This window comes from Zingiber officinale, chromosome 4A (assembly GCF_018446385.1).
Source record: "Zingiber officinale cultivar Zhangliang chromosome 4A, Zo_v1.1, whole genome shotgun sequence".
In the NCBI taxonomy this organism is placed as follows: domain Eukaryota; kingdom Viridiplantae; phylum Streptophyta; class Magnoliopsida; order Zingiberales; family Zingiberaceae; genus Zingiber; species Zingiber officinale.
The window spans coordinates 124556748-124570154 of NC_055992.1; the positions used below are offsets into that span (position 1 = coordinate 124556748).

A 13407-nucleotide genomic window follows, 5' to 3' on the forward strand; every position below is an offset into this window, starting at 1 on the left:
ATAACATGCCAACTGGGCGGCCTATCCCACTCCAACGGCCATGCGACGCGGGTCACCGATGGCAATCTCGTAAATATCTGATCACTCCCAACTCAATCTCTTGTAAACGGATCGGGGTTTGTGCTTCTTCTAACCTCAGAAGCTCCAATGGCGGTCGCTCATCGTCTCTGCTCGACGTCGCCCGCACCTCGTCTCCTCCTTTATCTCTCATCATCTCAATCGTTTTATTCCCGTACGCCCTCCTTCCAGAGGAAAACGCCTCGACCGGCACCGCTGGCGTGCCGCTGCTCCAAGAAGAAAGAAGCCAACTTCGCCGATCAGCTCCTCGACTACATAGAAGGTAAGTATTGTAATGCAATTTCATCTGGACGTAGTTTTTTTTTTTCTTGATTTGAGAAAGAAGTTCGTATCTCGTGTAGGATTGTCACTTTTCTCTCTCGATCGCGGAATAAAACTTTTCTGACAAATCGTCTGAGATTCAGTAGTTTATATGTGCACCTTTGATCTGAGAAGATTAACCTTATTTTTCCAGGCGGGCCTAAGTTGAGGAAGTGGTATGGAGCGCCTGATTTGCTTCCTAAGGATGGTGATCTGGAGGATGATGATGAATCTTCAGGTAGAATGAAATTTATGCATGCTAGAACTTGTATCTTTGTGGTCCATATCAATAACCTTTTACCTTGATGGATACTAGAAATCGAAGAAACACGCGATGCTGTGCTGGTCACTGATGGTGAAAGCGAAATTGGTCAGGTGATGCCTTTCTGACCTAAACAGGAGAGATTATCTCTTCATTAATGTATAATGTTCCTTTTGTTTTGGAAGTAACTAGTTCACACTGTATTTCAATGCTAAAAGTTTGCTAGTTCTTTCATTTATCAATATCCAATATCAGTCAAATTTTCTTCTTCTTCTTTGATAGCAAACAGACAATTAGTCTTTTTTCCTTCCAAATTATTTCGACGTTTTGATTTCTCACCAATCGAGGCATAGCCAATATGATAGTTTCTTTCAGTTTACTAATTCTCCTGTGGTTTACACTTACACCAGATGGTAATCCTTTCATTGATTCTTAAGCGCCTCCGGATAAAAGCAATAGTTAAGGATAAACGAGCTGCTGCTGATGCCTTTGGAACTTATGTTGAGGTAAACATCTGCACAATGATGATAGCACTGATCATATTTCTCTAAAGTATACTGGATTCTTTGGATCCTTTGCTTTATGTAGTCATTGGTTGGAGATCTGAATGACAAGACCTTTCTCACAAAGACTCTCAGAGGTGTTCGTTCGATCATTTGTGCATCAGATGTATGTATGTTGAATTCTGATGTATTTTGATTCTGTCTATCTTCCAGATGTCTAGAATATATATACTTGTTTAGGTTTCCTAAGAGGCATATGCACCATTCTCCTGGATCTTTGATATCACTCATTTTCGATTCTGACTTTTGTTTTTGCCATAGAAATGATGGTCTTAAAGGTATATGATTCTTGCATAGCTGATGTTGCTTGCATAATCTGTTTTGCTAGACTCTCTTTATCTTGCAGGATGGCTTTTTCTCGGACATAGCTCGAACAAAAGGTGTAAACCACATTGTTCTTCTATCTCAGGTCCTCAAGTTTTTCATCGAGCAAATTCTCATGTTTCATCTCTCGTCATGGTCTTCAAGCATGAGTTTTGATCAGATTGCAGTTGGCGTATTATAAAGGAAGTGGCGGATTTCAAGCGATTATAAATAGCAAAGCCAGAGAGCTGGCGGATAGAGATGAAAAGGCTGTGATAACGGCTGGTGTTCCATACACAATAATAAGAACTGGCTTGCTGCAGAGCGTTCCTAGTGGCAATCAAAGTTTCAGCTTCAGCAAGGTACTTAACAGTAATTTGAATTAGCAACAAGGGCGCATTCGTATCTGATAATGCAGGCATTTTTTGATGCAATCTATTCAATCCTTCTCACAAGCATGTTGTCACCAAATGTAGGGTGATGCAGCAAAGGGAAGTCTGAGTAAAGAGGATGCAGCAGTTATTTGTGTGGAGGCACTTGAGTCACCCCCAGAGGAAGGCCTAATATTTGAAGTAAGCTAAATTTGAAGATGCATTTAACCTAAACTAATCATTGGTTTCTGCAACACTAATAGGGAGTGATATCTGTGTAGGTGGTAAATGGGCCAGAAAGGGTTACAGACTGGAAGGTGAAATTTGCTGCCCTTATTGAAGGCACTGTAGTATCACAATGACGCCCACTTCTTATTGATGGTTTGGTTAGAATGAAATTTGAGATTTAGATCGCATTTAGAAGACGAACAACGTGATGATCACAACAATGTGAGAAATAATCACCTTTTATTTTTGATCTGCAAGCTGATCATCTGCAAAGCTTATACACTGTTCTGTATGCTAACAAGTGTAAGCTGTCTCATTCTCTTCTTCCCTCCTTGATATCTTTCTATCTAGGTAAATTGAATGATTCTTTACGACGGTCTGTTCCTCTTGTGGCCGCGCTTTCCATCAGAGTCTGCGTCCTTGGAGTCGGCGAATGAGACGGAGAGATTGCCGTAGAGATCGACGATGCGGCGGATGTTGTCGTTGAGCTCTCGGATGAGGCCGACGTTGCGGCTGAGGTTGTCGGGGATTCTGGACTCGTGGTTCTGGTTGATCTCGTTGATCAGGAGCCTGTTCTGGTCCAGAATGCTCTGCACCTGGAGGAAGTTCCTTTGCAAGGGATCCAAGAGTTTGCCCTCGATTTGACTTCCATTGCCGATGACCAAGGTATCCATCTCCAACATCCCCTCCTCCTCTTTGTCGCCAGAAGCCCTTCAAAGTGAGACTTTAAATCAAATTCAAAAGGCATATCGGAAACTTCTTAGGGTTCACTAGGGGAGGAGAAATAGTTGCCAATGGCAGCTTCATTTCAGAAAGGCAACAAAGGCAACGCAAGCGAGATCATATGACACACATGATGCTCGCCGCGGCGTTCTCGAAGTCTCATTTAACAAATTCTTCTTTCGAACAATCAAGACGATAATCGAAGAAGGAAAACGGAAAGAAAGGGAAAAAAAATAGCCATCAGAGCGCACGAACAGAGGAGAAAATAAAACCAGGGAACCAAATCGTACCGAATTCACCATGGCTCAAAAGAAAGCTCGGTAAGATAGATCTGATGCAACCAAAACGCATGAAAAAAGAGATCTTAAATGGGGGATCTTTTTCGTGGCAGATTAGTGTCATGATACATACCTCAGAGAGGCGAAGGGGAGCGGCGAGAGGAAGGAGAAGATGAAGGAGCGAAAACCTCGATGATATCGGCGATTTAGTCGAATCTGGAAAGGAATGCAAATGAGAGAGAGAGGTGCAGAAAATCACGAAAAGATTTGCTGTGGAGGAAAGCAGTGGCGTGGCCCTGTCCCCTCGTGTTTGGCGTATGTGACTCCTCTCCTGAAGTGATCAGATTTGTCCATTTAAATCTTAAAAACTCATGATAAATATAGGGTTATTTATTTTATATATTAATAATAATTTAGTTTGATGGTAAATGAGTTTATTAGATACTTTATGAGTTTATTGATAATAAACTAGTTTTTAAAATTTTATTTTTGATGAGTTATTGGAAACTCCTTTTATTTATTCTTACTCGATATATGTTCCTCACTTAAATCTTGCACATTATTACCAAACAAACTAACTAAAAGATAAAATCTGCCTGAAGCAAATTCGCACTCTTTTTCTGTGTGAAAGCCCCATGTACGGTCGAATCCGAGATCTTTCCGGCCAAATCTTGCGACTGCACAGAGGACTTTCACACAGAACTGCATGGAAGGAGTTTTGTTATCTACGACAGTAAGCAGAAGCTGGGAGGATCATCATTTTCCTCCCAAGCGCCGTTTGTTGCTCCTTCACTAGCCATCATGTCTTCAAGATCCTGACAGTTCTTGATGCCGTCACCTCTCTGCGATTCGTATCCAAACTCTTCGATCTCAATGCCGACGATGTTTGGCTCTTCCCAAGCACCTGAATCCAAAGGCCATGCCACTGCGAGCATGTCCATGGCAGAACCAGAGTAGCCTTCTGGGACGGCCAACAATGGCAGCATCAGAGGAGCATCCAGACCACAAAAGGCTCGAGCCATGTTCGAGTCAGCATCAGTCGGCAGAGATGCAACAGTGACCTTTCCTTGTGGTGGCGGCTTGGTCGCTGTGCCGCTAGAATTTGATTCGGTTCCAGTTGAAATTGTGCGATACGGATTGTTGAATTGAGGCAGTTCACCTTGCAGCTTCTTCACCAAAGTCGTGTTCCAGTAGTTCTTGATCTCGTTGTCGGTTCGCCCGGGCAATCGCCTTGCAATCAGAGACCACCTGTGTCCGGCCCCAATAGGAAAACAAAAGGGAATCACTATACTCTACAAATACTTGTTGAACATCAATATGAAAATGACCTGTTTCCAAGTAGCTTGTGGAGTCTGATGATCAAGGCCTCCTCGTCATCGGAGATGTTCCCCCTCTTGATGTCCGGCCGCAGGTAATTGAGCCATCGGAGTCTGCAGCTCTTCCCGGAACGCTTAAGCCCTACGTGCATTCTCCAAATCCAACACTTTCTCTTGAGAAATGTATAGACAACACTTTTCAGAATATGGAACTGAACTGAACTGACCGGCTCTTTTAGGGAGAGACTCCCATTTGCCCACCCCGTAAGTCGATATGTAGGAAACAAGCACCTTGTCTTCTTGAGGAGTCCATGCTCCTCTATTGATCATCCCCTCATTCGAAGAGCTAGGCTTCCTCCCCATTTCCTTTGCCAACTCTCTCTTGTATCTTAATTCAGTACTGTGACTCTCCGAGGAATCCCAAGGGCCTTTTATAGTTCAAAGTCCATGGTTTAGCATGCTATTTGAAAGGTAGTTTTAGCAAGAAAAAGTGAAGTGGAAGGCCATGAAGGAGCTCACGTAGGTGCTGCTCCATGTTTTAGAAGAGGACAAAAGAACAGCTCTGGTGACCATTGGCCTCTCTCGTGCCCTCAAATTGTGGGACATGTTCAGAGGCACCTGCAAATTACCTACCACGAGTGCTTCTCAGGTTTGTCGTCGTTTCATGGAAAGCTTCAAAGCTATGGCATTGAATGGTGAGGGCCATATTGAAGGCAGATGCAGAGACACTGATTGATATGAGACAGCTGAATTCCTCCATCACATATAGAGAACAAATTAGCCTGGCTCAATTAAGTGTTTGCATGGATATGTTCGAGTAAAAATAAAAATGATATAGAAAGGTTTAGCTGAATTATTTGGTCTGACTTTCTTATGTCAACTGTGCTATTTCGAGTTCAGTAACACTTGCTGCAGTTAATGCACGCGCGTGTTGGGAGCAGGCAGATCCATGTGTTTGTTTTAGTGAGAACTATGCCATTTATGATGTATCTTATGTATATGATGAATAAGAAATTATTATAATTTTAAGATCGAAGTGTCAAATCTTGATCGAATGCTCCTTAAAATTCAAAACTATGCATTTAAATCTATTACATCTTAATTAGTTCTACATTTTTTTCACTATGCTTTAATATATTTTACTTATAAAAAAATTAGATGTAATTTTAAGAAAAGTAGTTAAAATTTGGAGTGCATGAAATCACAGACCATGCTCCCATCTTATGTCTCCTATCCGCAGCCATACGATCTCAAGCATCGCCCCAGATTAAGAGGATCTCAGCCGTCGGATTTCGTAGCTTTCTCTATTGAGTCCTCAGGCGCGGATTTCTTGAAGCTCGTGGAAACCAAAAACCCTCGTCACTGCCTCGCCGCCATGTCCGCTCCGGCCGTGATACGGGACTTCGACGACTTCGTCAAGGTCCATGAGATACTGCTCGCCGCCTCCGGCGTTCCTCCTACGCTATACCGCCAGCTCTTCCGCAAGCTTTCCGCCGATACTTTCGACGGCGGCGAGTTCTTCACCATCGAGCCCTGCGAGGGCGGTCGCCAGCGTCGCCTTTTGCTCTCCGTGGAGTCTCTGTTGAGAGATTCCGACGTTTTTCTCATCGACCATGCTTGGTCGTTCCGCCTTCCGGATGCCCTTCAACAGGTGAGAACTCCGCAGTTTTTTTTTTCTGATTTCGTGATTGATTTGTTGAAGAAATATTAGTTTTTGAGTGGGATTACAGCTGAAGGAGGTTCCGGGATTGGCTGAGAGAATGTCTGCCTTGATGTGTGTCGATCTCGATATGAAAACCAACGATGAGGTATCGGAGCTCGAAATCAGTGAGGAGGCGATCGGTAAAAGCCAGGATAGAGTGTTGGAAGTACTGAAAAAGGAGGTAGACAAAGCAAAAGAAAGTGGACGTGACGCAACTTGGTTGGAGCTCGATGAGCTCGAGATTGACGACGAGATGTTAAAGTCCCTAGATTTGTCTACTAAGTTTCCGGTTGGTAGCATCTTTACTTAAGCTGCAACTTTGAGTGTTAATTGTTATATGTCATGGGTGAAGTACATTTGATTGCTGTAAAAATCTACACTATGCTTGTTGGGATACCTTATTTTCCTTTTCAATGCAGCATTTTTTTTTTTCATGAATTAATTGCTGCTTGCTTTTGCCCCCCATTGCACCAGAACTTGGTTGCTCTCAACCTCTGGAGCAATAAATTACAGGATTCAGAAAATGTTATTCAGGAAGTAACAAAATGCAGAAATTTAAAAGCAATCTGGTTAAACGACAACCCTGTCGTTCGCAATTGGTACATATTCTACAACTTGGGTTTTTTCCTTCATTTTTCAGAGCACGTAGCTGAGATTGTCTTATTCAACTTTTGTGTGTAACTCATGGATTTATACCCTATGTGATTCTGGTTAAATTATACATAATATGATTTGCTTCCCTTTTATAATGTTAGTACCTTTCTTCTCTATGCAATCAATATTTGTAAACTGTTAAAAAATACTGAAACTCTAGAGAATGGCATGTCTTCGTAGTTTTAGGGATCTAGAGGATGCTTTGTCTATTCAGAATATTTTACAAGTGATTGACTGGTACATTTGCATATTCAGTGGTGATACAATTGCTAAAGCAGTTCTTGCTGGTATCCCTGGTCTGGAAATTTATAACTCATGCTTCACTAGCAATTTTGGAGAATGGGCATTGGGATTTTGTGGAGATATTGGTGGAGCAGACAATACAGGATGCTTTTGTAGCGATAGTGGTTCATTGGTGAAAGTCACCAAGCTTGATCTTTCTAATCGATGTATCAGGGACCTGCCAAAGGTTAGTTATTGATGGCGTGACTCATTTGTTTCAATTATGCATGTCACAGATGATGGTTTCAAGAAAATGTCATGTGTTTTACGCTTTGATTGATACATTAGTCCACAGAAACCTTATTTTTCAGTTCTTTTATTTCTCTCAGGCTTTTTCACCTGTTGTGATGCCATCTCTTTCACATTTGAATATCCGTGGCAATCAGCTAGACCAAGTTTCCATTGATGTTCTCTTACATCTATTAAGGGATTTCAGTTCTTTGCAAAGTTTGGAGGTAAGCATAATCTAGTTTCTTTTTTGTGCTAATATGCGTACTTTGATATACTATTACGATTTACTATTGCAGGTTGATATTCCTGGTCCGCTTGGAAACAGCGCTGTACAAATTTTGGAATATCTTCCTAATTTATCTTTTCTAAATGGTGTTAGCAGATCAGATATAACTGAAAGTGGTAAACATGTTATAGACTCTTCCCTTCAACCACGTTTACCAGAATGGGGGCCTACAGAATCTCTTGTTGATAGGGTTCTTAATGCAATGTGGTTATATTTGATGACGTACAGACTTGCAGATGAAGAAAAGATTGATGAAACACCTATCTGGTATGTGTTATGTTTTAGTGTTTTTTTCAAGTGCATATTCATATTATGTAAGTGCACTGATCTAATACCCCAACCGTCAACATAGTCAATCTTCAGAAAATCAACATCACTTGGATCATACACACACTGATCAGAGGACTGAGTTTGGGCTTATATTTGACTCTTTATTTAATTATCATGTTAAAGCTTTTATTTTCTTTTTGCTATAAGAGATATTTTCATGAATGGATTATTCAATTTTTATACTCTATTTCCTCACTGATTTCCTTCCATGCTATATCTTTACTATTTTAATCTACCAGATATAGATGCACTGTAACTTGTATGACTACTATTTGCCATCATGCTTGATCCTGTACTGTGGATGCATATTTCCTGTTTGTTTTATGCTGTTATATAATTGCTGTAATATCATGCTTATGCTTTTAACTATGCTATCTAAGGAGCATTTCAGTCAAGTCTCGCTAAGAGTTTTTTGGCATGTAAAATGGTGTTCTTTCACAAAAAGTGCTAGCAGTCATCTACAATATGCCTATCTTCAATATTTATTTATTTATTTATTTCAAAACATTCAGCCAATGAATTACCATCTACCTTGCTTTATTTCCTCTTTCCTTGTCTATTGCCCTCACTTCCTCCAAGGTTTTCAATTCAGGAATGTTATTCAGATCAGCTTTAAATTCAGGATTTGAATTAAATTGTGCTGGAAGAATGGAACTTTGCCAACTGAATCAGCATTCTTAGAAAAACCTAAACTAAGTCTACCACAAAAGCACACACCAAGGGGGAAAATAGATGACCTGAGAATAATATTCTGATTCTTCAATGCTCCTTTATGCTCACTTATCGTCTCATTGGTTGCTGGTCATTCTTTCTACCAATCAATTATGTTTTCAGAATTATAGGGATTGGCCTTCATTCCTTCATCAAGTCTCTAATTGGGTGTCAATGCCAGCTTTTAGCTGATCAAATTGTTGTTAATAACTATCTGTGAAAGTTTTAGTATGTTGCTTCTTCCTCTTGTCTAGAAACATAAAGCAACTGTCACTTGTGCCCTTTTGTAAGATTATGTGCATGCCCTGTATCTAAGATGCTTCAAAGATGAAAATCGTACTGTGCTCTTTCTTCAGAAAAAGGGGCATTTATTTGCTTGCACTAATAGAAAATGCTGAATTGGTAGGTGTTAATCATCATTTTATTTATAGGTATGTCATAGATGAGTTGGGTTCTGCTTTACGACACAGTGATAATCCAAATTTCAGAGTGGCACCTTTTCTGTACGTGCCCAATGGGAAACTTGCATCAGCTATAAGGTAATTCATTTCAAACATTTATCTGTTACATTATGTTACTTCAAAGATTTGAACGCACTTATTTCCCATTTTTTTTTATTTTGATTTGAATTTAGTAGCATCACTTAGGACGCCCTAGATGATGTTTTATTTCTTCCTCTTGACATTTTTTGTTTTATTCCAAGAGTTGTAGATTGCATAGTCATTGTGTCCTTATTTTGATTCAACAATTGTTTATTTATCACTGCTTCCCTCATAGAAGAGAAAGACTGTCTAAGAAGATTTTCTTGCCAACTATTGCAAACGAATCGAAGTCATATATTCTCAAGTAGCCAATTAGTAATATCGTGGAAGTTATACCTTAGCTATGAAAGAAGAAGCACAGATGGAAAACCTCTCTGATATCCTCACACAATAATTTATAGCAATAAAATTTCTCCAGTCTTGAAAATTGAAATTACTTTTAGAAAATCAGGAAACATTTGAATTGCTACTTGTGTTTTGGGCATTAGCAAAACTTCTTGAAAACCTGCTAACAATGAATTCTTTCAGCTTTTCACTGCTGTGGCCAACCCAGGACGTGCATTATGGGGAAGAATGCACCCGAGATTTCTTATTTGGTGTTGGGGAGAACAAACAACGCTCTGCAAGGCTCACAGCTTGGTTTCATACACCAGAAAATTATTTTATTCAGGTACTAGGTTTTCTTTGCTATTGGGAAGATGATTCACGCTCTAATAAAACTTACTCCACAGGAATTCAAAAAATACCAACAGCAGTTTGCATTAAGAAATCTTTGTGCTTCTACTGAGGAGTCCCCTCCAACCACACGTGTGCTTCAACATAATGAGCGTCCCCTCCGTGTTTATACTGACAACCCACAAGTAGATGAATTCTTAACACATCCTGAATTCATTCTCAGTAAGTGTTTGTGCAATGCTGGTTTGTCCATACTTTTACATTAAAAAATTATCTTTACAGAACCACCAGACTATTCTCCTAAAAATATCATTTCAAGAAGCTAAAAGTTTATAAAGCAACTTGTCTTATCCCTAAATTGCAAATCTTACTTTATTGCTATGTCAAGCACACTCAAGAAGGTATTTTACTTGCATATATCCCAACTTTGGCAGGGATAAATCTGATACTACAAGCTTCTCCTCCATTCCAACTTTTTAACACTAGAAAAACATTTACTTCTATAACACACACAGATTCCTATCTTGTTCCTTGCTTTTTTTTACAAGATTTGGTTCCATGTTCAAACTCTTCTGGTAAAATGTAATTGGCTGTGATCTCATATTTTCAAGACTCATTTCCTGACTGATACCTAAACCATTTTAAAAAGCATATTTTTCTACCAACTTGTTAGCTCAAGTAGTTATGCAGTTGGATGTAATCCCCATATTAAGGGGATCAATTCCTCATGTAGACCTAAAAAATATTTCTTTTGTTGGCTCATAGTTTGTTTCATCATCAGCCACTGATGCGAAGGAGGCTGATATTATCTGGACTAGCATGCAAGTGGATTCAGAAGTGAAGAAAGCTCTTGAATTAACAGACCATCAGTATACAAATCAATTCCCTTACGAAGCTTGCCTTGTCATGAAACACCATTTGGCAGAGACAATTTTAAAGGTATGCAAAGCCATGGCCACTTTTATGGTCTTGCCATAATGATATATTTATTTTAAATTGTGATTCCGTGTATAATAGCATAATATGTATAGTGTTAAACCAAGCAAATCTATTGATAGTTTGATTATTCCTTTTTTGTTTTTGCATTTTTGTTCACAGTTGTCATCCATCTATTTGCAGGCACAGGGCAGACCTGAATGGCTTCAACCTACTTATAATTTAGAAACACATTTGTCCCAACTCATTGGGGACTATATCATCCGGAAACGAGAGGGACTTAACAATTTATGGATTTTGAAACCATGGAACATGGCAAGAACAATTGACACAACGGTTACTGGTGATCTATCAGCAATTATCAGGCTCAAGGAGACTGGACCTAAGATATGCCAAAAGTATATTGAGCACCCTGCACTATTCAAAGGGAGGAAGTTTGATCTGCGATACGTCGTATTGGTTTGCAGTATGAATCCTGTAGAGATATTTCTTTTTGATGTGTTCTGGGTATACTACAACATTTCCTCCGCCATATCTAATTTTTTTTTCTTGATATCTCCAAGTTCTCGAAAAGTCAATGCTGACAGTTAAAATTGATTGATTCTTTCAGGTTAGATTAGCAAACAATCCATACACTCTTGAGAGAAGTAGCCTCTTTGAGTACGAGACTCACTTCACCGTGATGGTAAATTTACTCTCATTGCTTTAGCAGTATTAAAGAAAATGAACCACTAATTTGTGTTTACCTATTTCTTTTAGGCAAATTCAATATTTGATTTCTTGAAGCTTGTTCTTGAGAATGCTCTCTTTGTCGTGTTTGTTTCTGAATGTTTTGAGAACACAGTAACATTCAGTATTGTATGTTTTTAGAACTACTGTGGGCGATTGAATCACATGAATACTCCAGACTTTGCAAGGGAGTTTGAAGAAGAGCACCAAGGTACGTTTGCCATTTTGTTCAGATAATATCCATTTTCGGGCATGTTGATGTCTCTCGTAATCTAGAAGAAATCGTTTTCAGTTAACTGGCTGGAGATCCATCAAAAAATTCGAGAAATGATAAGATCTGTATTCGACTCTGCCGCAGCTGTGCATCCTGAAATGCATAGTGCTCAATCGAGAGCCATTTATGGTTTGGATGTCATGCTCGACCAATCCTTTAAGCCAAAGCTCCTGGAGGTACCTCTCTCTTCTTTTTCTGATTTTTTAAGTGGGGCAAACACATCCATTCTCTCCTATCCATTTGAGGTTTGATTCAATTTGTCTCATGATTACCTATTGTTTTTACTTGCACTATACAACACATTCCTCAAGTTTGGTTTCTGGAATAGTAGTAATGCAAAACAAGCGAATGATAAGCCACAAACAGTTTACTATAGTTGACAAGTTGATGGTCTATGGTTCAGTGAAGTGCATAGTTACCATTAGACATTAGTGAAATTTTGATCGTTTATTTATCCGCATAAGCAAGCCTCGCAAACACCTGATGGAATCTTATAGTTTTCCCAAAAATGTAGGCCATGCACACAAGATTCCTGTTTTAACTCACTGATCTTCTCTTTGAAATGAAGGTGACATACTGCCCGGACTGCAACAGAGCTTGTAAGTATGACACAGAAGCTATCGTTGGAAGCAAGGGAGTGGTCAAAGGACGTGACTTCTTCAACACAGTTTTTGGTTGCCTTTTCCTCGGCGAGACTGCACATGTAACACCGCTCTGAATGATCGTTGAAGTCGAAGTTGAGAGTTTTTCTTATATTTTTCTTGAAGTATCGGAATTGTCGACGTGATTTGAAACTCGGTACAAATTTGTCTATTGAACTTTTTTTTAATTCAATCTTTAGCTTCTATTGAGCTTTCTATCATTATTTTGTTATGGGAATTAAGGGTGAGCAATAAAATGTTATATTATAAACGAAATAGATGTTATTCAAATTAATCTAGAACGAAGCAAATAAATTTAAATTAAAAATAAATAAATTTCCAAGTAATTCAAACATTTAACCTTGTTTTTTTCTTATTCAAATATTTTTTCATAATATATATATATATATATATATATATATATATATATATATATATATATATATATATTCAATTTAGATAAAGATGGAGTGTTTATATATTATCTTCAACGCGAAAAACTTATATTTTTATTATGAATCAAATATTCTGTGTTTTACATTTAAAAAAAAACAAAAATTACTTTGAAACAGGTAGTACAATGCACGGCTTGATACGAAGATTCAAAAATTCATCAAAATGATTTACGATATTGTAAGGAAAACTCTTAAGAAAAGGATTATTGATTCCATTTTCTTTGTCTACATGAAAATTTTCTTTTTATTCATAAAACAAAAATACTCTTGCTTGCGAAATATAATCATATCCACCACACAACTCCAGAAACTCGAATGAACATACAAGAGCATTTAACCCATAATAAAACAAACGTGTGAATCCAAACAAGATGATAGTCTTTCATTTGAAAATTTAGGTTTAAATAACATGATCGAATGAGGCCAGATTTGAATAGGTTCAAAACTCTTATTAGTTTTATTTTTGCAATCAATTCTACATGAAATCCAATTGAGATTGCTAAAAACAAACATTATAACCAACATGGAATCAGGAAA

General features: G+C 38.7%; 4 protein-coding genes across 4 annotated transcripts; 2 read left to right on the top strand and 2 right to left on the bottom strand.

Annotated features, from left to right (window-relative positions):
• The first annotated feature begins 35 nt into the window (after positions 1-35).
• On the top strand, positions 36-3504 carry LOC121970953 (uncharacterized protein At2g37660, chloroplastic-like). The gene is made up of 11 exons (XM_042521989.1): positions 36-340; positions 533-616; positions 695-753; positions 1051-1146; positions 1229-1309; positions 1550-1612; positions 1695-1868; positions 1983-2078; positions 2159-2327; positions 2457-3148; positions 3220-3504. The coding sequence occupies exons 1-9, from the start codon at positions 148-150 to the stop codon at positions 2237-2239; spliced, it is 927 nt and encodes a 308-aa protein (XP_042377923.1). The 5' UTR covers positions 36-147; the 3' UTR covers positions 2240-2327; positions 2457-3148; positions 3220-3504.
• On the bottom strand, positions 2329-2788 carry LOC121970957 (protein ELF4-LIKE 3-like). The gene has a single exon (XM_042521992.1). The coding sequence runs from the start codon at positions 2786-2788 to the stop codon at positions 2474-2476; it is 315 nt and encodes a 104-aa protein (XP_042377926.1). The 3' UTR covers positions 2329-2473.
• A 109-nt stretch (positions 3505-3613) lies between the features above and the next one.
• LOC121970954 (transcription factor MYB3-like) lies at positions 3614-5074 on the bottom strand. The gene is made up of 2 exons (XM_042521990.1): positions 4435-5074; positions 3614-4354 (listed from the first exon to the last, which is right to left on the bottom strand). Exons 1-2 carry the CDS (start codon positions 4572-4574, stop codon positions 3832-3834), a joined length of 663 nt encoding a protein of 220 aa, XP_042377924.1. The 5' UTR covers positions 4575-5074; the 3' UTR covers positions 3614-3831.
• A 663-nt stretch (positions 5075-5737) lies between these two features.
• On the top strand, positions 5738-12639 carry LOC121970958 (tubulin--tyrosine ligase-like protein 12). Its single transcript, XM_042521994.1, has 15 exons — positions 5738-6073; positions 6153-6413; positions 6599-6723; positions 7034-7247; positions 7390-7515; positions 7588-7844; positions 9050-9157; positions 9689-9830; positions 9892-10057; positions 10617-10774; positions 10955-11278; positions 11382-11456; positions 11642-11711; positions 11793-11950; positions 12343-12639. Exons 1-15 carry the CDS (start codon positions 5798-5800, stop codon positions 12490-12492), a joined length of 2610 nt encoding a protein of 869 aa, XP_042377928.1. The 5' UTR covers positions 5738-5797; the 3' UTR covers positions 12493-12639.
• Positions 12640-13407: the final 768 nt, after the last annotated feature.